The 25,663-nt window shown below is 37.6% G+C and overlaps 1 protein-coding gene across 3 annotated transcripts in view; it reads right to left on the minus strand.

The window, feature by feature from the left end:
• LOC124140849 (SNF-related serine/threonine-protein kinase-like) overlaps nucleotides 1-21,541 on the minus strand; it is a 39,371-nt gene extending 17,830 nt beyond the window's left edge. For all 3 annotated transcript variants that reach the window (XM_046508639.2, XM_046508638.2, XM_046508637.2), the window contains exon 1: nucleotides 20,794-21,541. In XM_046508639.2, coding sequence (XP_046364595.1) covers nucleotides 20,794-21,397 — 604 coding nt within the window. In that variant the 5' untranslated portion in view covers nucleotides 21,398-21,541. The remainder of the gene's footprint in view (nucleotides 1-20,793) is intronic.
• Between the last annotated feature and the right edge of the window lie 4,122 nt (nucleotides 21,542-25,663).

Raw genomic sequence — 25,663 nt, forward strand, 5'->3', positions numbered from 1 at the left:
TGTAGCACTAAGCATTTAACATGTTTAATGTGAAGGTAACACCAACACACTTCCACATCTCTCTGTGGGCTGATAACACTAGAGCTGAGGGAGAGAGATAGGTGGGCAGGGACTTCAGTGTCTACTTGAACGTTACTTCACACAGCCACTACATACAAATCTGACATACAATTTATGCAACATATGAATATGATTTGATTGAAACAAATGCTTAGGGTTTTCATGGTTCACATGGTTTTCCAAAATTTCACAAATGTGGACAAAACTAAAATCTTGAGAACAGTTGGGTTTTTCTTTCTTGTTGACATGGTTGAATCAGGTATCTAATCTTGATGATGAAAGAAAGTAACCGTTTAACATGTTTGACTTGTCACTCCCCTAATCATTCATTACTCCTCTATTCACCCAACAAACAATTATTTTACCATACCAAATAACCATAACATGCTTAAACATTTCTCAAATCTTATACCTGTCATCATGGTCATCATCAAACCTACAGTTTTGGACCCTTGAAGATCCAGGGTAGTATAGGTCTTCAGCAACCCATACTTGCCGTAAGATGTGACTATGCTTGTCGTAAGAGGCGACAAACAGGATCGGGTGGTCAGACTCACTGACTTGGTTGATGCATGTCGTCGTATCCCAATTGCATGGATCGATGCTCATGATGTCAATCAGTGGATTGCCTGGTCCAGACTCGATTATTTACAGACCGCCATCATATATCTATAACATTGCTGTGTGCAGCGTTAAACAAACAAACAATGAACCAAATGTGGCAACCAAGTGACTTAAATAAAAAGGCAAACTCATGGATTCAGAAAGCCTTGAACCAATCAATGTCCATCTAACATGATTAATAAGTGTGAAGATTGAGTTCAAGATACTCTATGATAGTCTAATGTACCTGATCAGTGATGTATATACAAGATATCCCCAAAGTTAGCCTGTGTAGGTATTTGTGGAATTTTGAGGAAACTGAAATACGACACTGCAACAACAGATGATAAAAGAATAGCCAATAAAGGGTAGCAGGTACTAAACCTGTCATCCATGAAAGGTTTAGCAACCTGTAAATGTTTGATACAAATGTCTAGCACTTTCTCTTATTTTACTTAACAATGATCATGCTGATTGCCAAGGTATAACTATTACTAGTAGAACCTGGCACTAATAGGGGTGAAATGATACAGCAAGGTCACGATACACTGGTCACAATACAATACGATACCTCAAATCGTATGGAAACGGCTTGACAATAAATATTTCAGAGCAGGTTCAAAAGGTAAAGCTCTCTGTAGACTCATGTTCGTAAGTGCTATTTCTTTAGTGAACATGTAACACTAATTTATAACACATTTTGCAATATCTGACTGACAAAAAACGCTGGATTTCATTAAAATAGTAAGTAATCTATTTCAGCAAAAGATGTATCGTCGTGTATCGATACAGAAATGTGCACCGATGTATCGTTTCACCCCTAGGTACTAAGTCAGGATATTTACATGACAATCAGCATGATCAGTATTTTGTAGTGCATATTACAGATCTTTTTACAATAAACACAGCAGTGTAGAAAGAGCATCCAAAACTGGCAATATAACCATAAAAATATTATCGAAGAAGTTTATTTTCTGGGACATTTGAACTAAGTCTGTTCTCTACAGCTCAATCTCTGACCATAAATTTAAGTTGCATAGTCTTAAATGCTACATGACCAATAGCTACAATAACATAACTGGAGAACGGGTTTGAAATGCTTGGCTTAGGTCTAAATTACAAATGTATATTGTTTAACAAAAACAGAGGATCAACAATCTTTTAACAAATGTTCTATAATTTCCTAATGGCATCTGTCTCTGTCAAAATCACCAGCATATCGAGTCCTGACATGAATGCTCAGAATTGTTATTTTCAAATCTTCTCAAAGATTCATGATTATGAGAATGCTTGATCCCTGGTGAGGTGTGTTTCATCATGATGGTAATCTGTGTTAGGCAAGACTTGGTGTCTCCATGGTCACACAACACAACAAACCAGTGTGGAAACACTATGACACCTGATCACACAGGTAACAACTTACAGGGAAATCCTAAGGGCCGTGGACACCAGCTGATAACACACTGTTATGTCATGCCTTTGTTATGCTGCTGTAAACTTTTAGATGGCCACATTGTTGCAAGAATATTTTCCCTTTGTATAGCTGCCATTGTAAATATATAAACAGCTGCTGCCGAGGTATTAACACTTCCAGTTTTCTAGCACCAAATACTTCACAGGGATAGAAATGTATTTTTTCAACTGTACCACTGGGCATTCATATTCATAAAAATGTTTAGGTGTGCCCTTTAGAATTTTAATGAACTGACAATAAGATTACTTTGGATCCATTTTTAACCCAATGAATGTCATTCACTCTGAGCTAGATAAGCAGTTGTATTATGACAGATAGCCTTTTTCAGAGATTGACAATACCTTTGTCATTTTCTGAATCTCCAGGTTTGGTTCATAAATCATGCAGTGCATTAAGAGCATGTGTTCACATTGTCAACCTTATTTACATTAAAGAAATATTGCCCCCATCACACCATGCACAAGAAACTTACTTCAACCATTTCTGAACCCATTTTAAATAGGAACCAAAATAGAACGACAAGTCAACTATTTGGTGAAAAGTAAGGACAGAGTGACAATCAAGTGTGCTATTTCTGTGTAATCCTAGTTTCAGAATCCTAGTCAGTTGCAACATCCACAAAAAGCATCCTTTCCACAGCTACTTCTATGATATCCTCAACCACTTAAGCTGTTGTCTCTTCCTGTTTCCTCGAGATCACTTTCAATCTACGCCTATTGTCAAAACATGCTCACAACTAAACACAGCAATCTTACACGCACAGTGCTGAGCATTTGGTCCAGTTAAATATTGAAACAGCATCAATAACTAGTATTCATCATAACAAGTATTGATTTCCTGATTAGGGACCCCTTTAAAACAATGTCCTCCCTCCGACACAATTCACAGTACACATTGACCAGTGTAGACAGACACATCACAGTAGATCCATGTTTACATGCTGCTAACTTAACAAGTAGACACAAAACGGGGTCATATTTGTTTCAATCTCTAGAAAAACAAACCAAGCTTCATACATCATGTACATAAGCACACATAACACAACACAACCCATGATGTAGTGGTTGAAACTACCTCATATCAGGTACCAGATTAAAGTAATGGTGACCATGGTGACTGTGGGCATGTTATCCTTCCAATCCTTGGTAATTCCTACACCAATGACTACTAATACAAGTACCCATGTGCATTCTGGGTTAGAATTGGTCCCCAGCAACCCGTGATTGCTGTGCCAGGTGACTAAATGGATCGGGTGGTCAAACTCAGTTACTTTGTTGATTGCAAGGGGCCTCCTGCCTCATGATACACCACCTAGCTGATACTGATAACACCACCTAGCTACCTTTAAAAAATACAGCGACCGTAAAACAGAAATCACACAATAATGAGTTTTTTTTCCAAATTTGCCTTCCGAGGACACTGTTTGGAATCCTAGACAAATCTCACATATTCTCAGGGATTTTTGTTTGCATTAGCCCACTAAGTTCATAATGATCAGCATAATCGGAATTTGTAAAATTAGTATCATGATAATATTCAGTTTGTGTTTCTACAGGCCTAGTTCATGTCGTGCAAATGTCATGACATAAATTAGATTATTCTGATGACTATGCTTTGAGAAGAAGCACAATACTGGTCTTTGAACATGTTCAAAGACCTCAATACTGTTGTCAATCAGACTGACTCTAGTCAAGAGGTTTGATGGCTTCACAATACCAGCGTCCATCCACTTTTAATAGGCCATTAAGTCACGCCAAGGTTTCCTACCAAATGAACTGCACTGTCCCTAAACAACCCTGTGACATGCCACAAATACCACCTATTCTTAAACCTACTTTCACCAATATCACTTACATCCTACAACAAAGCGAGGACAAAGTCAACAATGATCGGGGACGCTACAAGCCCTGTGTGGGCAAAATATCACCCTAATATCTCAGCCATGCATGGTCCGTCAAAACCAATTTGTCATTGCAATTCTTTCATCAGAGGCTTTTATTCAGAAGTTATGTCAATAATATTGCCCTGTGTCCATGGTGTCATTGTGCCTCTATAATTGCTTCTGAAATTCATAATTTGTTTAACAAAGATCTTTGAAAGCAACATGTCCATATGTTTGACATGTAAAGAGATTGAAATTGGCAGTAGCCTGCTGTCCCAAATCAGCTTATGACTTTCTAGAAATGTGTTCAGACCCATCAACATGATCAAGCCACATTCATGAGATCTTACAACCCAGTGATTGACATCATGAGCATCGATCTACACAATGGGGATACTATGACATGCATCAACCAAGTATGACCACCCAATCCCCTTAGTTGCCTGTAATCACAAGCATGGGTTGCTGAAGACCAATTCTAACTGTGACATACATGATATTATATCTATATATATATAAGCACTCTGCATACAATGTATGCAGGGGTGAAAGTTTTTCTAGTGTCTCTGTTGTTTAAAGCTATTTCATGATTTGTCTGTGTTGAATACAGAGCCATTGTGAACCAAAACATCACAGGAACAATCCTAAACTGCTTGCACACTGTACGGATATCATCAACACTGCGAAAACAGATCAATGTTGTAATGATAAACAAGTTGTGACAATATGCAGCCTGTTTAGTTCATGTGTTCATGTTCACTTGCTCAAGAATGCCTCTCAGCTTGGGGAGATTGCTTCAGATGAATGGCTAATATTTTCCCTGTCAGAGGATATATGCTATGTACAGGGAATGTCACCTCCAATTGTTATCATCACTGAGTACAGCAACAACTGCTACTAGATCATGAATATGTGGGCAAAAACCTTCACAAATGTAAGGAATTTCTGGCAAATAGGACAGTATCTGTCCACTGCCAAGTGTGTCAGTGTGCATGGTGTGTCCTCGACTTAACCCTTTCGCCCCGACTGCCCGATTTATCGGGCAGGATAAACCGTGTCCCAGGACCCGGCTGCCCGAAAAATCGGGCAGCATAAGCCGAGGCCCAGAACCCGGCTGCCCGATAAATCGGGCGGCGCGAGCGTGTTTACAAAATCGCTCTTTCTACTTCCTTTCTCGTGTGTAATCTCGTTCTAAATATGGAAACGAGATCTACACGTATTGACACGTCATTCGATGGAATTTCCCCGTCTTTTTGGCGCGAAAATCGTGGGTATGTCACCTGTTTTCGCGACAGGTATTTTTCTCGCTTGAATCGTAAATCAAGCGTAATGGCGGCCAACTACGATTCGGATAGCGATCAGATGATTAACAACGACTATATCGGGAATAATAATGTGTTTGAATTGAATAATTTACGCGAAGGGGAGAGGGAATTTCGCGAATATTTTCGTGAAGATTTTGACGGTTTCGACGAGGTGTCCCCCCCCCCGCCAACTTTCGAGAATGGGAGTGGCAGAGGGACACACGACAGTGGAGACATGAGGGATTTTGAAGAGGCGACCGGATTCAAGAATATATATTGACACGGTGAGTGAAGAGTCGTGCTATTGATTTTTTCCAACTGTTTTACAATGATTCTGTGTTTGAACAGATTATCAGTGCGACGAATGAGAATGCAGCCTACACGTGAACGAGCGATCACAACAACAACAAAGGTGAGTGGCATGACGTATCTGTTTTTGTTTTTTTTAAATTTATTTTTCTGATCGCAATCCGAATTGTAGTTTGCCGGTTTGTCGTATGTCCTTATATTTCGCTCAATTTGAATAAAATTTATTTCCATATTCATGTTTGTTTTCTTGTTTTTTACATCTTAATTTAAATTTTAGTAACTGTAATGATTATTTATTTATTAATTGATTTAATAAAGTACTGATTTAATTTATTATGCAATTGTAAATAGCAGTGTATTGTAAATATGTTATCACAACTTGTAAATTTGCAGAACTTGAATTTACGATCTTTCCGTCCTTTTACAATGTTTCCCTCTTCAGATCAATCTGTGTTATCTTCTCTGTGATGTCATTCTTATAGTAGCTGTGGTTCAATGTTCAGATAATGTGATAAATAACTTTTTAAAAACTTAAATACTTAATTTTTGTTTCAAATCCTGAAAAAGAACAAAATAAATCAAATATTTGTGTTTTTACCTGTGTTAACGAGTTTACCTGCGTTAACAAGTTTACCTGTGTTAACGAGTTTACCTAAGAGGCTGTAAGTGTATCATAAGTAATATGTGACATCAGTATAGAAAACAAAGTCAGTACCAAGAGTTGTAAACTTGTTTATTTGTTTACAGATGTGCATGAAGAGAATTTACCTGTAACACCTGGGATTACCTGTGCCGTCCAAGATGACAAGACCACTGTGTTATGTTTACCTTGTATCTGTGATTTATTTTTGTGATTTGTAATACAATTTGAGCCAAAATTCATTGTCTGTTTTCATTTTTTCAGTGTTTTCAAGTTTTATTTCACTTGTAAACACCTGTAATTAGAAAATAACAAAGGTTAGAGACAATAACAACAAAGAATATTAAAGTATACTTAATCCTCTTTACAATGGTATATGATAAATGTATATTAAAAGCAAGTTTCTGGTAGAAAAAGTGCATCAAAAATGATAGTGTGATTTTCCAATAATACTGCCAGGGAGGCCAGTGTACAGGCCTTGTCAGTGTCAGGGACTGCAGGGTCTCAAGGGACATAACTCTGGGGCAGCCAGTGATGAAAGAGTTAACCATGCTAGCAGTTATGCTAGATCAGCATATTTCTGTACTCACTGATCAATAGGGCCGAGACGATACACCAACTGTGTGATCCGATATATATCCCAATACCTTGTTCACGATCCGATACGCATCATGATACTTGTATGTGCTCTTACCTGTGGCGTGCAAGCCGTCTTTTTCATTGACAGACAGTCAAATACCTGGCACACTGACGATTTACAGTTGGCAGTGTCAAGCATGACACAATGGATGAATATATTTACTTTTGCACTACTAATTTTCACTACTAATAAGTGTTTGGTGTAACCAACCACTACTGATCAAACCCACCACTACTGATAAAATGCATAATTGTTGGTTGTGTTGTCTTATCTAACAAGTCTTTCAAAATGTTCAACTTTGCAGCCATCATGGCCATTTCATTTTTGAAGGGGGGAGGGGGGAGATTCTCCCTCCCCCCCCTCTGGATCCGCCTTTGCATAGGACTACTTCTCTTGAAACATTAGGGACAAAACATACAAAATGGTTTCATGTAGTATCCACAAAAGAAAGTGGTTGGGTTTCACCATTCTACAGTGACTGAGTGACTTTGGTTTCATTCCTCTTTTAACAGTATTCCAGTTATATCATGGCATGACAGCACAATGGTGAGAGGAAAGCCCGAAGTAATGCAGGTCTCAGACGTTTACTACTTTGGGGAAACCCACAAGCTTGGGTAAGGTGCTGACGAACCTTGAAACACAACTGGGGCGAACCGTGAGTCGAACACACAATCATAGGTTTCAGGCATGCCCAAGGGATGTAAATCTGTACAGCAAATTGCGGCACATTCAACAACTAAGTGACCCATACTCCCCCTTCAGGGAAAAGGAGCCAATGCGTACCAGTACACTCTGAACAACATCCATGAAACTGTACAGTTTGAATTAACATGATTAATGCAGATCTACAGTGAAAGAATAATAAAATATCAGTCAAATTGTTTAAGAGAAGGTATGTCTGTTACAACAAGTTAATCAATCTTCATATCACACATGTACAACATGGTACAATGTACTGTTCACTCCAACATGAACATGATGAATACAGGGTATATGATTACATAGCAACTGTCTCTTATATTGTACATAAGCAGGGTTATACCTTGACCTACAATAGTGGGGGTCCAGGGAACCCCCAATCATTAAATTTAAGGGTCCTTGCAGGCAATATGTTTGTCCTGTAAAGTAATGGAATTGTGAAATGTTCTCATGATTCTAGTTTAGATAATTACCTCAGAGTCTGGAATGAATCATGGAAGATGTGGACAGTGGTCATGCCTGATGGATGAAATATTATAGACACCCATAACTGCTCTGGATACACTATAGGTACAATGAACATTATTGTGCGTCCGTTGGGATGTGGTATATTTATTTTTGCGTCTACATTTGTGTTCATTGCGTAAAACCCTGCATAACAGTTTACAAACTAATCATGCTAATACTACAGTGGTTTTGGGGGGAACTTTAAGCATTCCACTGTATACACCAACACATAAAAAATGTAATAATATTTGAAGAAAACATTAAAAAGTTAATCATGTTGATATAAAGGAATAACAGTTGTGAAGCTTCTAATGGCCATGATTGCTAAGCATCGCCAGTAACCATGGCAAACACACATGTTCCCATCATGATCAGCTGATGATAAAGGGCATATTTGGCTTGTGTCAAAATTACCGACCCAAGAGAAATATCAACTTATTACCATGATTACCAGTAAATTGAAAATCGCAAAAGTCAATTTGGTCATAGGTTTATTCTGGGCACCGGGGAAACACTGTACAACACTCATGCATGTTATCATGTATATTAAAGAGGTTCTGACGAATACTCGAGCAGGATAAGCCTAACAAGAGTTCTATGTCAAGGATGTGAGTACCCAACCAGGGGAGATAACTCACATCATCATTTATCTGCCAAACAAGGAAGAAAAACAAATATTTTAACTTAGGTGATGCTATACCCACCATTAACCAACTTATAAGAATTGTATGTGTGATGCATGAATATGAGAAGCAGATGCCATGGAAAACTATTATTTGTTATCAACATATGAACTAGTTTTATTGTCCATACATCACTGTACATACATACGGTCAAACCTATATACACAGGATACAAGATGTGTGATGGGCAATATGAACACTTCAACCATTGTCAACAACTTACACTGATTTTGAAAATACCAGTTTTGTTTTCCCATCATGATCACAGGGGATTTACTCTCTTCTTAGAACAATCCCTGCTACCAGGGTCTTTGACATAACAACAAATGGCCAAATATGCGAACCTCCACCAGGCCTACCTCACAAACAACAAATATCAGGTCATATTTAGGACCACTGAGAGGTCTGAACACGTAAGGCACACACTAGATTACTGCAATTAACGACAACGTCGCCCCTCATGGTCATGATCGAAAGATAACATGGAAAGGTAATTAATTAGTTTCTACTTCCTTACACGAAAATCCATATTTACACAGCTATGCTAACATAGTTACAAATCCAAAAACACCAAGGGCCTATTCTAAATCTCTTCTTTGCTGATACTAATACTTGAAAAGGGCAGGCCTATCATGTTTGTGTCTTTTTTCATAAACAACAAATGGTAACCATGGTAACCTGATAGGAGGGATCATTTCTTCTAGCACGTCTAGAATCTACAAGTGAACAATTGTCAAACTTCATCTGGTTCATCATTTCTCATACAGTACCACACAGACACCTGGTAATGAAATCCAAAATTTCCCAGAATAAGTTTTAACCTATATTAAAGCTAGTTCTAGGTTCAGCCGCCATTGAACTGGCAAAAGAAACAATACAGAAATATAGTTTTGACTAGCTTACATTTAACAATTTTTTATATCATGATCATCACAACACTACTTTTTCAGAAATATTCCATATCTCTGATTATAATGATTAACACTCAGTCATAGGCCATGGTACACTAGTAGAAACTAACCAAACAATGATGGTGATAACATATACTGTTTGCTTTTATTGGCAGCCTGTAAATAATCATGTCTGGACCAGATAATCCAGTGATTGACATCATGAGTATTGATCGATGTATAAGTATATGATGACATGCAATCATCCAAGTCCCAAAGACTTGGTTTGCTGACAACCTATATTCTTACCCAGAATCCCAACACGTTTGACAACAAAAAAGGACACGCAAATATGACAACAAAAAAGGAAACACCCAACATGATAACATATACATGATATAAGGACACCAGCTTCACCAATAAGCCTAAAGTTCTACTAGCCCTCATGACTTAGAACAAACTGACTTGGGCAAGTAGACTTGGGCAATTTACTATCTCTGCCAGGAAAAACTGGTTTTCATAATATCAAATAGCCATAACACTAACAGTCCACTTGCAGTGGAATGAAAATCAAGCGGTATTTGTCATACATTTGGTGCAAAAAGACAAAGATTAACAAGTCCCCAGGTTCAAATGCTAATTACTATAGCAGCAAATCTTAATAAACACTGAAACGGATACCCTTAAATTAGGTTGATTGCTTTAGACAAGTGACTATTATTTTACTTGCAATGTCTGCACTACCAGAAATAAGTCAGTCCTTCCAAACTACCCTTAGAAAGGAGTTTTTGTCACTGTTCAACATGCTCATCATGATCAAAGAAAGATATAAATATAACCTAAAAGTGAATCCAATATTGGAAAAGGACTTTTACTGAACACATGCTAAACAGGCTCAAATCCAGTTCTTAATCAGTAAGAAGACTTCAACACTAATAAGGGTATTTCGAAAATCCCAAAATTAAGTTTTCCTCCTGCCAAAGGAGGTATTTAATTACTCCTGTAAGCTCTTCTTCGGTCTCTATCATTGCATTAGGTTGTATTTGCAGTATAAAAGCCTGAAATTCCTCCTTCTTATCTTGTTAAAATAGATCAATCAATGTCCATTAGTCAACGGGGAGAAAAAGTAAACTGCCTAAAACCATGACTGCAGAGCTCGCACAGACAGGCTGTCTTCTTCCATTTGATCCAGTGAGGGGAACATCAAAGTGACATTCAAATCATGTCAGGTTATGTTATAAACTCCTTAATGCATACGGTTTTATCCACTTATCATAAACATCTATCATCTACAAGGCTAATTCTAGGTCTGGGCATTGATGGGACCACATATGTGGGCTGCTAGCATGACTAGCAATAAGTATCAGGGTAATAGGCCATTTGGGAAAGTCAACAATGTCCTAAAACTGGCCTGAAACAAAAGCTAAAACGATTTGGAATTGATTACCATGACTATAAGTACTGTAAATTTTTAAATTAATGTGGCATCAAATCAATGTGAGTGCCAACCCCTAGCCTAAACAGCATTGATCAGAAAATAATATGAAGAAGCACTACTTTGGACATTTCATTAATCTTCAAATAACAAAACACAGACTTAGAATATCATGATCACTGATGATACTGTATGGAGTAATAACAGTTTGACCATGCTGAATAATACTGTTACTCTTCTCACAAACCTAAAGTCTACCGCTTGACATGTGATCTAACCATGCTAACTTCCACGAAAACAATAACAAGATAAATACAGCATATTCAAATGTGAGAGGACATGTCAGCTAACAAAGACTGAACACTTAATTACAAAAGGCAATGTTATTGATGAGGTAGCATCACCATGTCTCCTTTTCTCCAACTAAACATTTCACTGTTTGGATGAGCAATGTATTGCCTATTACAATCATGAGATTATTTGATAAAGTTGCCATGGGCTAAAAAACCATGTAATATGCAGTTCATGACTTGGCTATAGTGTCCAAGCGCCTGCATCAGCATCTGTCTGTTTGTCTAATAATTTAAACATGCTAAACAGGGTTCCAAATTAACAAAAGTCTGCTAGTCTGATACTAGTGTTATTCAGGAAAGACTAGTGACATTTCATTGTGGACTTCCACTTCAGCCATTTGGTAGATTACTTAGTCCTGACTGTGGAATATATTCATTTTAAGAAAAAATTAATAAATTTAGAAACATACACACAAGCAAGAATAGCCAGCTCTAGCTAGCTCTATTCCATATGAAATCAGCATAGGGAAAATTATTTTTTTATTTTTCATTTTTCTAGAAAGGTTTTGTGTAATATAAAATTATAAGATTTCATAGACTAAATGTTAGTCTAGTAGATTACTCTGTAGCATGTCATTTGTTGCAGACAAGTGAAAATATCAATTAATGTCAAACCCTGCTAAAATGAATATTAATCATCTGCACATAACCATGATAACATGAACTTGTCAGGTCAGCACCCATAATGTGGTACATGAAGTCATTCAAGTCATTCCCAGGGCTAAAAGTACAAAACCATCACCATGATCACATGAGACGAGTTGAAAGAGATGATGCCTGTGCATAAAGACAAGAGCACTTCGTGCAGAGAGATACATAACCTGTTCATCCTGTCAAACTCTCAAGTGACAACCTTCTTGCCCATTTTTGACTCAATCAATATAGGACATCTCAGACTTGCAGTGCCTTTCAACCCAAACAAGTGCTGAGTATGATAGAGGCCTCTCCCAGATTTAATTTAGCTGAGTTACTGAGTTGACTGACTGGGTAAGCAGGTGATGGATTCTAGAACAGCTTGAGCTGATGACATACAGATATCTGAGATTACGATGCAGTCATCCAGGAGACCTGCTGACATATAACTGTATTGATCTCGCCAACACCCCCATAGTTTCACACTGCAACAGCACACTTTACATATTCATGTTTGAATCTGGTGATACAGCGCTTTATCATGGTTATATATTCAGACAGTCTCTGGAGACAAACACTGTACAACAATCACTCGGCATTTGAGAGCCATTAATTATTGCAAGAAGTACCAATGAGGACAACCAACCATGTTTAGCTGTGTTATGTGTTTAGTCCATTAACCTACGAATGAAAGTACACACATCACAAGCAGTGGGCATGATCATTCAATTGTAACTTGAATGTTAAGTACAACCGTTGTTTATATTACAATGAGAAATATAAAATAATATTGCTTTCACAAAGCCAAAGTCTAGTAAAATTATGTTTGGTCTATTAAGCTTGGCTAATAATAGTCCACATAATTACAGTAAATTCTACTGATAATGCTAAGACTAAGAGCCATATTTGCACTAGTAGTCTCATAATAGTTTGGCACAGACTGATTACAATCAAAGCTTAGACTGTCCATTTCTGATTTTCTATACTCTATGTCATGTACCAAGTACTGAATTCAGAGCAGTAAAAATCAGAACATCAACTACAGCACTTGTCACCAGCCTGTAAACGCACACATGGAACCAGAGTGGTCAACTTGGAACTCTGATTTTCTGACCACCAAACCAATTTCAGGGAGTAAGGACTCACTAATCATCCCAGACAATTTCCATGACCATGATCACTACAAATGACAAAAGTCACGATACAATTATCACAATAACTAGTTCATGTTGTCGTTCTTCTGATACAGCATACATTACTCATCATGCTCATTCTTACAGGGTTTTGATACACACAAGAGCTACAGACAGGCTGCGTATTTGATTAAAATACTCCCACCCCCACCCCCACCCCCACCCAATTTTCAAAACCCAATTACTTTCATTTAACTTGTGAACAGAAACGTATACATCAAATGAAAAACTCAAATGTATAAAAACAGCACTCACGTTTACTCATTTTGGTAAAAATTGGTTACCCAATGAAAAATGTTATAAACCAATGAAAATAGAAACCATCCGTTTAAGAACATAGGTCCCACGCAACCCATGCTTATAGCTAGAGGCGACTAAATGGATCAGGTGGTCAACTCCAACAATTGGCGGATCTTATCCCACTTGTATGGATAGATGCTCATGACTACATCACTGCATCGTCTGATCCAGACTTATTATTTACAGACACCAGTCCATCATATAGCTGGAATACTGCTGAGTGCAGCATTAAACATGTTAAACAACAAAGAAACATACTAATCATGCCCAGGAACAAGTTAGTTTTCTGGTTTGACCTTATTCCAAAATATATTTTCCACTGATGATCTAGAAAGCTGTTTCATGATAATTAAATTATTGATCATGTTGGTGAACTGAATATTGCGCTTATACATTGATTTCTGTTGAAGTGTTATTTCTCACTGGAAACACAAGCTGTCCCGTGACAAAAGCCATCCAAGCATTTCTTTTGTTTGCGCACAGACATGCTGGCATACATAACCATGAGTCTATTTGTGTGAAATGCAGGGAGGTGTATCAGAATTCAGATATATCTTTAGCAGGCTGTCACCACACATTCAGTCTATATCTCTCCGGTATCAAGTAAACGTTACACATGGCTGGAACTTCCTCACAACAGGCTCAAGACTTGCATGTTATGAAATGGAACTTTCAAAAATGGCTCCTGGATAGCATGCACGGCAGTAATAATATATTAAACTTTCCAACATTCATGATTTGGATTCCATTTGTCTGTGTTCTGTCCATCTTCCCTAGGCAAGGATTTTAACTGACTAAAATGGTCCAGTTTCCATCCTTGCCGTACTAGACTGTAATTTCATGACTATTACGAGTTATATCCCTTCCATGTCCCTCTGACTGACCAAACACTTGAGTTTTCTTCAAACAAAATAGCGGTGCCCAGTCAATACGATCTCATGGATAATCAAGATCTATATTGTAATAAAACTAGTCTTATCTCATGATGTGTATCAAATCACTTGGGCACCTTGATTAAATACATGAAAAGATTTGGAACACATCTATTGACCAATGTTGACACAAAGTTAATGGTACATGTTTTGCAAATCCTGCAATCAACCGAAATCTGCACAGCAATCAACCGCAATCTGCACAGCAATCAACCGAAATCTGCACAGCAATCGCCATGTTGTTTACCAACCGGATGTCAATTTCGTTATGCGACTTTGATTGGACTACTCATACTTGTTGGTCCAGCCAAAATAGAGTTCTGAAATTCCAGCCTTGTTTGGCAAGGTGGAAACTGGACTGTTATAGTCAGTTAACTCCCTTGCCTCGGGAAGATGTGTTATGTCAGTGTCTTGTTAACTTTGTCTTATAATATTTAGTTTATACTGGTAAGCACCATACTGTAATATGATATATTATCATGATTATATATATAAATAATAAATTTCACTGATTCAAAAATTCATGGTCTCAAAAGATGAATGGATCATTACTGTACCTTTCATTGGTAGATTACACCTTACAAAGTGAAAAGTAGTTTGCTTTTCCTATTTTCTGTCTCTATTTAGTGAGATTAATATTTATGTGAACAAGTGAATTGGGTTTAACGCCACTTTATTACAGTTACATCACAGCATTTCAGCTTAATGTCACTTGTGGCAGGAAAGCCAAAGTGATGCAGCTCTCAGATGTAAACTTTTTATGAAGCCCACGAGCATGGGTATGGTGCCGGCAATCCTAGAAACATCATTGGGGCGAAGTGGAATCGAACCCACAATCAACGGTTTCTGGCGTGCCCCTACTACTTGATGAATATACCACTGGACTACAGCTTGTGATGAAGTAACTACTCATATAACGGCTACTGATACAGTACACAGTATGCTCAATCCTCAGTAATATCAAACACCTGTATGCATCATAAGCACATCCTGCATTCCCATTCCGTGTAAACATCTTTGCAGTAATCACTCCACCAGCTTCTACAAGTCCAAATTACCTCTATCAAAACCATCAGGCAACCATCTTCCACTTATTACAAGACCAGACACATCACATTGCATCACAACGAAACGTTCAAGTAACAAAGGATTTCACATGTTTCAAAGTACTTCCTTCGAAAGATAAACCTGGAATTGTTAATGAGACCAAATCGTAAGAAACGATCTTTAGGAATGTATTTTGTACAGCAATGCCCTCACTAACATGACTATGGTGATGATCAAGATCCAGCAAGTTGGAGCTAACTACTGCCTCTTGTTTACACTGCCTTTTCAACACTTTAACCGCCCATCATTTGTGTAGGGTGGCATCCAGGTAATGACAAGTGGTTGATGATAAAGCATTGTGCATGTTGTGTATCTTTCCAAAGGCTTGTAACTCTGACTTACTTGAGTGTTTGCCAATATCAACCATCATCATGCATAAGAAATGTATTGAAAACTTACATAGGAAGACAAGACAGCAGATCGAACACTACAGTGTTTGAAATTAAGGTGGGTCTGGGGGTCCTTGAGCATGTTGATCATGTTGATATTTGCCATGTTTGCTGCTGTACAATTTCTCCATCTACATGTTCTAGGGACCCCTAAATTCTGAACATTGGTGTCATAACAAGGTTCCCTTGGCTGTAATGCATTCTTTCCAACCACGGAACATCATCATGATCATAGCAATCATGGCAACGATATAATTATGATGATCATCATCATGACTCACAAGCTGAAACTTGCATGAACATTACGATGACTACATAATCAGTGTAATTGATGTTTTATCAATTACTTGCACCAATACCTGTTCATACAATAGGACACTGTGGTACAAAAATCTGTACATGTGTCGCTTGAGGAATAAACATGTGGCAAAGAAAAAAGACACACAAAAAAATCAGTTGTAAATATATTAATGGGAAGCATGCTCCAACCATGCCAACAGAGGATCAAACACTTCTAAACAGCCCACGGTGACACAATTTGGTGAGGTGAAATGGTGTTTATGTTGAGTCCAAGATTATTACGCTTACATAGCGGTGTGCATGCACGTGTATGTGTGTGTGTGTGGCTGCTTGTACTTGTCTGGACTAATGCAGATTTTATAGAGCTAGCCCACTGAGATACCATGCCACAGTTTAACATGAATACCCCACTCAGACATAGTATACCGACGCCGAGCTGACCAGCCCTTGTTTTATCCCCTTAATGCCGAGTGCCATGCAGGGTAACAACAAGTAACACCTTTTATAGGTATGACGCGGCTCAGGATCGAAACCCAGACTTTCCTCTCTCTAGGCAGACACTCCACCACCAGACCACAGAGGCGGTCTGACACAATTGAGGAAGCACAATTGACACAAGATAAGCATAATAGTGGGGATAAAAATGTCCAATTTTTTGTTGCCATCATCATGTTTACATGATTTTGAGAACAGGATACATGGTCACTTCCTTGTTCCTCAGCATGATCGGCATTATCTTAATTACAGGGTTATCAGCGTTACCTGGTTATAGATACCATGCTTACTAAAGCTCAAAAATGCAGCATCATCACAGGAAATATGAATACTGTTGATCAATCTCTAAACTTGGTCAGTCACTCAATGTTATCTCACCATGAGCAATGATGAGCTAGATAACATGTAGATTTAGTTTCGAAAGATTGACCACGTTTTTCTTTTCATCGAGATCGATAACACCCTTTTCAATATCAGAATCACTAGGCAGTCTGCATTTTAAGCCACTTGTCTAAAGCCTAAATCTACTTAAAATAGTGGTGAGACCCATATTATTTGTCAAGTATATTCTAACCATGCTATTATGATCTACAACTTTTCACTGCAATAGAGAAAGTTCGAACCCTAGAATGTATTCTAACATAATTAGTTGATATATTCAAAGCAGTGTTTTGACACTAAAAGCTGTATGTAGGTCAATGACTTGTACCCAAGAAATGTAATAAGTCAGTGGCAAAAGTCAGTAAGTCAAATCACAAAAAAATAGCCCGACGAACCATAACAACAAATCAATGCAATACTGTTTGTGACTGGATGAATATATACCATCTGGCCAATCAAATGTTCCAATAAGAAAAGTGCTTGACTAAGTCACTATAACTCCTGACAGCGTTTCCCTATGATACAGAAAGTAAGATGTAAAGACATGCACTGCCCACAATTTCAATTACAAATTTTGATGGCTTTGCATTATTTTGTTGTAAGAAACTTTGATACTGTAGCCTTGTTAAGCATTTCTATCTATCAAAAGCCTGACTACTAAAACAAACCATCGGTCAAATTGAAATTTTATATCAGTCTATGACCGGTGACCAAAGGCCATTTGAAACTCTGCAAAGAAAAGAAAAACAAAAGCTAATTCCAAAATAAATATTTCATGACCTGATGTCTATGCTATTTTGACACATTTAACATTTTACGATATTACTGTTACCAAACTGAACATGCTGAGTAATCATGGTCCTGGAATGCAGTTGATAGTGTCAAAATGTGGAACAAGTTTGTTTTGTGGACCATCTGACATGACTGATGTGAGGATTAATAAAACAATTTGTGTCATGGCATGTACTGCTTGTTTTGCCACATAATCAAGCTTATCATGTACTAGTGATGTACATGATGCAAAGAAGGAGCATTATATTGCCGTGCATTGGGAACTTTGTAACAGCCAATGCTATTCAGGTTTGGATCAAACCAGAGGTCGCTGTGTTACATTTGTTGGTTTGTTTGACACTGCACTCAGCAATATTTCAGCTATATGATGGCGGTCTGTAAATAATCGAGTCTGGACCAGACAATCCAGTGATTGACATCAGGAGCATTGATCTACGCAATTGGGATATGATGACATGCATCAAACCAAGTCAACGAGCCTGATTACCCGATCCTGTTAGTCGCCTGTTACGATAAGCATAGTCGCCTTTTACGGCAAGCATGGGTTCCTGAAGACCTGTTCTACCCCGGATCTTCGCGGGTCACATTTCTTGGTACCAACCTCATATCTAACCATGCCAACTGGTCCACAGCTAATTTCAGATGGTTGGTTTATCATGTTTATGTAAATATATTTTTTTTGGAGAAAAACCAACAGTATTTAGATTTTCACTAATCTCGGACCAATGGCTGGGTCTAAGCCTGCTTTTCGGTATGAGCAGCCATCCAATCCACATTTGGGGCCCACAATAACAAGTACTTGGCATTATTACCACTACCATGCACAGCTACAAGCTATTCATATCATTTCATCATGTTTCACACATTCCTCAGCTCTCAGTTGAAAACAATGAGGAAAAAACACTGTCTTGTTACTTCAAAGTAAAACATGTGAAATCTGGCAATGGAGTTGAAAGCTAGCATCGCGTTACAGTGTTAACATGGGCCAAGAATATATGTACCCTAGCATATGTAGTAACTGTATCAGTGTCTGACAGGGTGAACAAGTAAGAATGCTCTTGTTACCATGACAACAGTACCTGATGATGTTGATGAGGTAGAAATGGTAAAAACACAACACATTGTAAGGTGTATATTTCTAAACAATGACAGTATGTGTCGGTTAGTTAAAATTACAAATAATCAAACCACAAGCCATCTTGAAAGATACAAATGATACATCATCATGATTGTGCACCTGTTCATTGTCCAGATTGTCAGCAAGACCAAAATGGAAAATAAAGAAACACATGTTATTGACCTAAAGATGAAATTGTGTTACTGGTACCTATCAGTTGCCTATGGCTCACTACTAATCAGTCATTTTTTACTAGTGGTACCCATTGGACTGGTAATATAGCGCAAGATTAGAATCAGGGTTTTACCGTGCCCTACAAAACCAAGGGTCCTTGGAGCCCCAATTACTCATTTCAAGGGTCCTTACACAAAAGTTACAGGCAATATGGGGTTCTGTAATGTAATGAATTCATGTAGGTTCTTATACTGTAAAATAATTTTTTTTACTTCAATTACAAGAGCTTTATATTTCTTGTCTAGGATTTGGTACAACGAATATTACTGTGTGTCCCTTGGACATGTTGGATGCATTTAATATTTTTTCTGCGTCAATTCTATACATTTGTGTGTACTGGATGCATGTATCTGCATCTCGTAAACCCTGTTAATTTAGAATAATAATGAGCAAGAGGATACACAAGTCAGTCCTACCCAGTTTGTACCAGTGTGAGTCTTGGACTGACCACTGTTGACTATCATGACTATGTCTAAAAGACCTATATAACTATAATAACACAACTGCCTGTCACCATAGTAATGACATCATGATCATAATGCTGTTGTGCTCACATGGTTTAGACTTATATGATGTATATAGTAATGCATTATCATGACTATTAAAAAAAGATAGATATTCTTTACCAAATGACACAAGCAAGTAGATTTTCCCATAGTCATGGCAACAGGTTTGGCAGGTCAAGTTTAGCCATGTTAGCCAAATGTGTTTATAACCATGTTCAAATATTTACGGTAAACACAGTCAAGACTGACGTTAATACCTACTTTTCCCAAAACATAGGTAAAACCAAAAGCAACCTCAATATCTATGACAAGCTACCATGGTTTATCAGTCATGTATTATATGACACACAAAACATCTGGAGACACATACAATACCGGTCCCTTCTCATGAAAACTGACCTTTGCATCCAATAATACATTTGAAATTATAAGAAGCGAATAAAAAAACCTAAGAACCCCTTGATCATGTTGATAGCTCTTCTAGTTCTACATTCCATCACAACAGAAATTATTGATCAATTGCAAAATAAAGAGTATAATTTCCTGCTGCATTTACAGCACACAAAGAAAGGGAACAAGAAAGTCCATCTCAGTGTACGTAGATCCATATGTTTCATGATGGAATCATGATCATAAGCATAATAAAACAATGATAAACAAGTCAAATTGCAATTTCCATTAACCATGTTAACGTATGGAGAGAGATGATGAAGCCACTTTGGATTAGTACAATCAACATAACCAACACAGCTTTTCTTTTCTTTAATCATTGTTAACAGTTTACATAGTACACTGACAAAGCTAATTGGGCAATCAAAACAAAACCATGTCTTATATAGTGGTTATCTTGTGCAGCTGCTGACTGACATCCCAAAATGTCCTGCAACTTAAGACGTTTCAAACAGATGTCAACTAACTTTTAATTATATACTCACCTACTGCTGGTGCATCATATGAATCTCCAAGAAGGATTTCTGGAGCAGAATATGCAAGTGAACCACACGATGTCTCCAACTTTTTCCCTGGATTAAACATATTACTGAATCCAAAATCTGTCAATTTCACCAGACCCAGTTTCTCAAAAAACACCACATTCTCGGGTTTTAAATCCCTGTGAACAACGTGGAGTCGGTGGCAATACGATATCGCTTCTACTATTTGTCTAAAGTATCGTCTTGCTGCAGTTTCTTCCAATCCGCCGTCATGTTTCATGATATAATCATACATATCTCCTCCATCCCCAAGCTCCAATATCAAATACAACTTGGTCTGTGTGTCTATCACCTCGTACAACCGTACAACATTGGGGTGTTGCACCAATTTCATGCATCGTACTTCCTGGAATAAGTGTGAACGAGATATTTCATCCAATTTTGTCTTATCGATGACTTTCACCGCAACTTTTTCGCCTGTAAATACATGTCTTGCAAGTTTTACGACAGCAAAATGGCCTCGTCCGATTGTGTCCTCCAAATCGTACAAACCGGCGATTTTACCATCATAATCGCCTCGCTGTTTCCTTGTTTCCATTCTAGACATCTGATCAGCCGTTCAAACTCACTGGGTCTCATTTATAGGGCGTTCTAATAGCTTTCACCCCTTCACCCTTTTGGCAAATACAGATTTGTCGTCACGTTAAACGACTGTCTCCCGTTTTCGAATCACATTGACGGCCATTTTGGACCTTTGCGCACCAAATCTCACGCATCCATGACGTAGTTTTCACGTGACCTACTAAGAGAATGAATGAATGAATTGTTACCGTAAATGGTATACCGTAATCAGCTGATTATGAGCTGAAATCTGAACTGTTTCGTTTGCAAACTAATGCGATGATATCAGATACACAATTTCAAAACTTTCTGAACCCACTTCTGTGTCAACTTCGAAACACTGACAAGATGCTGAAACGTTTAGTTCATAATCGTAAAGTACTTTGAAAGTGTGTATGTGGTTTTTTTTCTCCAAAATTTCGACTGCGTTTAGGCTCTTTCATAAGAATATCATATGAGTTGGCAAGCAAAAAAAGTGACGTTTTAATTACTTGAATTAACCTTCTAGGATTGCTAAATATCCCAAGATCTCACTTGCTCGTGTTAAAATGAAAAACACACACCCTAAAATTTCTTAAATCAGTCCTTTCGATACATATCAGCCTTTTATTCTACGCTTGACGTAATTATAAGCCAAACACGTAAGTGAGAACATCTAGTAATATGAAGTCTTTGAAAGGCATTTAGAAGTGATCCACATAAGGAAGAGAATAAATGCATGTCAACTTTTGTATTATGAGGAACACAACGTTTCGGGGTATATACTTACTCCATCATCTGGTGAATGATGAAGAAGTAAGAAAATTCTCTGAAATGTTGTGTTCCTCATAATAAAGAAGTTAACAACCTTATCGAATCATATAGTTCATAAAAATCATTAAAAGGTTTCTAGTGGAATAAACAATCAATCAATCATGTTTATTTCGTAATTACGGTCATATGGCCCATAGCACAGTTGTAAGATAAATTATATTGTCTTCACATGTGTTACATGTTTGTCGACCACATTAATATTACAGGAGTAAAATACATTTGCCAAAGTAATTCTACCTTTAATAATATTTCTGAAATGAGGTAACGGAACTATTACTCTTGTGAACATATTTCTTACATGCAAAAAAGACATGGTATTCATCCTCTACTAAATGAAGGTCTCAGTATTCACATACAGATGCTGTATAAGGTATATCTAACAATGACCTTTTACCAAAAATATTAACTCGAAAGAAAGTTATGAAGAGATATTCAAAATTTACACATTGCTCTAACTAATCGTTTGTCTCTGAGTACTGTTATATATAATTCGGGTTGCAGAAGAGATTTCATATTAGCATAATGCACTAAAAAAATAGACGACTCCAAACATGTAGTGCCATGTTTTGAAATACGTATTTCGTAAACGTCTTCTAAATGCAGATTAAACCATGTTCAATACTATATCTCGTTCTTGATTACAATATAGTCAATGGATCTATCTATCATAATCATAACAACACCATTTCTGAAAAAGCCCAATATTGTTTGTTTGTTTATTTGTTGTTTAACGCCACACTCCGCAATATTCCAGCTATATGACGGCGGTCTGTAAATAATCCAGTCTGGACCAGACAATCCAGTGATTGACATCATGAGCATCGATCCACGCAATTGGGATACGATGACATGTATCAACCAAGGCAGCGAACCTGATTACCCGATCCCGTTAGTCGCCTCTTACGACAAGCATAGTCGCCTTTTGCGGCAAGCATTGGTTGCTGAAGACCTATTCTACTCTTCTATTCTATCTTCACAGGTCGCCCAATATTGATAATCATCAATCTATGCAGAGAAACACCTTTCCGTAAGTATAATGTTTACTTGTTACACTCATGTACATAAGTATATGTTACTGCGTATAAGGATAAACTTATACTGAGTATTGCTCCGTCGTTTTGAAATCTTGCCAATAAAACTATTTTAATGAACATTAAATAATGTTTCAGTATATTTGATAGGGTAATTAACATGGCTCAGCCTAAGGCGACTTTCTTTTAAAAACACGTATTTAATGTAATGCATGTTATATTATTCTTCTAGTATATAAATGACAGTATCTTTCACGGCATATAGTTATGGTATCAGGATTGACTTATATCGACTTTTATTCGAGGCGCTTCCATATACTATTACACATACTTTAATCAAGAGAGCGCCTCGCAACATTAACGCAACAATAACCACTTGATGACTTACTTGAATGTCCCGACCCTGTCAAAGAGGCAGAACCCCAGTCAATCCTGACTTCATTTTTTCTCTATAACACTATACAAAGCGATCTCTGTTTAATCAGAGCGCCTACATGAGGCTTATAGAGATCCCTAGTTTAACTGCATGGAAAGCAACAATAAATTATATACGGGTGAATTCAGGGCAACACGACACCCATGCAGGTCGCAAATGTGGAGAATAATCCCAGCGCCACGCCCCAGTGCCCCGGTGAGATACCACAGACTCATGCTCATTACACGGGAGGCTAATAACTGTACAGGGGTCATTGGATCGGAACAGATTCTCCTTTTCGTCTATCAACAACTGCTTCATTGAATTCACGCCAATTATATATATTACAATACTAAATAGCTGCATTAAATAGGATCTACAGCTTTTAGAAGATGTAGCATCAATGAAGACGGAGTTGACAAACTGATTTTAACTTCTTTATTCGTGCAAATACAACGTATCGGCACATATGCTGTTGGCCTTTTCATGCTTTTTTATACTTGTACCTTTATCAAGCTCGGTAAACGTTTGACCTAAACGTCGCACGGGAAAACTTAACATGTGTCGAAACCCACAAGACTTTGCTTCAAGGTTTTAAAGGCGTGGCGAGACTTGGTTGTACCTGTACATTCGGCATATATACACAGAATCTCAGAAAATATATTCATGATTATTTGAGTAATTACGGTAAAATACACTTCCTGTCCAGCCACCATTTCAACATGTTACAGCTGATATTTTATTCTGGTATGAATACATCTCAAAGCAAAAATGTGATATCTGTATTATAGCAAGAGTGCAGTCAGATTTGAATGGTATATTACTACGTTACTTATTAGGCTTTAACGCTAAACCTTCTATGATATTGTTTTGGGTACTTACTTGTTTTATAACATTTTGCATAAATCTAAAACAAAGTTTTATCTCTTTCAAAAATGTATATATATACTTAGCATTGACGTATCGCCATGGTGTGATTACATTTTATCCATGATGATTCGGTATTTGAAATGATCACTAGCAACCTATAGTAATTCTAATAACTCGTAAGAGGCACAACATGGATCGGTTCGTCAGACTCGGCCCCTTGGTTGACTGCTGCCATCGTATATTCTGTCTGCTTGGGACGTTCCTTATAACATCAATGGCTGGTCGTCTAGTCCAGATTCGATTATTTACAGGCCACAGTCATATAGCCTTTCTCACTGCATATTTACCGTAATATAAAAAAACCCGCTGTAACAGGGTGCGTTATATACCATTCAAAGAAGTTGAAGAACACCTTTTTTACATATGACTACCGTTAATCTGTCATACCATGATAGTCCGATAAACTACTGTCAAATGAAAACCACGGGCGTTCTTTAACTTCTTTTGAATAGAATATTAATCAGACTATGAGTGAGTGAGTATGGTTTTACGCCGCTTTTAGCAATATTCCAGTAATATCACGGCGGGGGACACCAGAAATGGGCTTCACACATTGTACCCATGTCGGGAATCGAACCCGGGTCTTCGGCGTGACGAGCGAACGCTTTAACCACTAGGTTACCCCACCGCCCCCTAGGTGTTTTTTTATGATTTCCGTGTCATAACATTTATGTCAGCATTAATACTAATTCGACCGTTGACAAAATATTTTTATCTTGCAAGCCATTCAAAAGTACATCACTCATCACGAAGGGTGAAATATATTGTGCCTTTACTGACTTCCGCAAGGCATTTGGTATGGTTGATAGGTGTCAGCGCTGATGTATATTCTTTTAAAAATTGTGGAAACTGTTAACGCACATAAATATCTTGGGCTTATGGTTACAAGGTACAGATCAGCCCATGCAGTAGCCTATGGAGAATGTGGTAGAGTTCCACTGCATGCTATTTATCATATTAAATGTACTAAGTACTAGTTCAAAATATTACAAATGCACCCAAGTAGGTATCCATTACAATGTTATAAAATGTTATTTATAACGGCCGACAGAAAACGCCCTAA

This window comes from Haliotis rufescens, unplaced genomic scaffold, assembly GCF_023055435.1.
Source record: "Haliotis rufescens isolate VD_foot unplaced genomic scaffold, xgHalRufe1.0.p SCAF_17, whole genome shotgun sequence".
Classification (NCBI taxonomy): domain Eukaryota; kingdom Metazoa; phylum Mollusca; class Gastropoda; order Lepetellida; family Haliotidae; genus Haliotis; species Haliotis rufescens.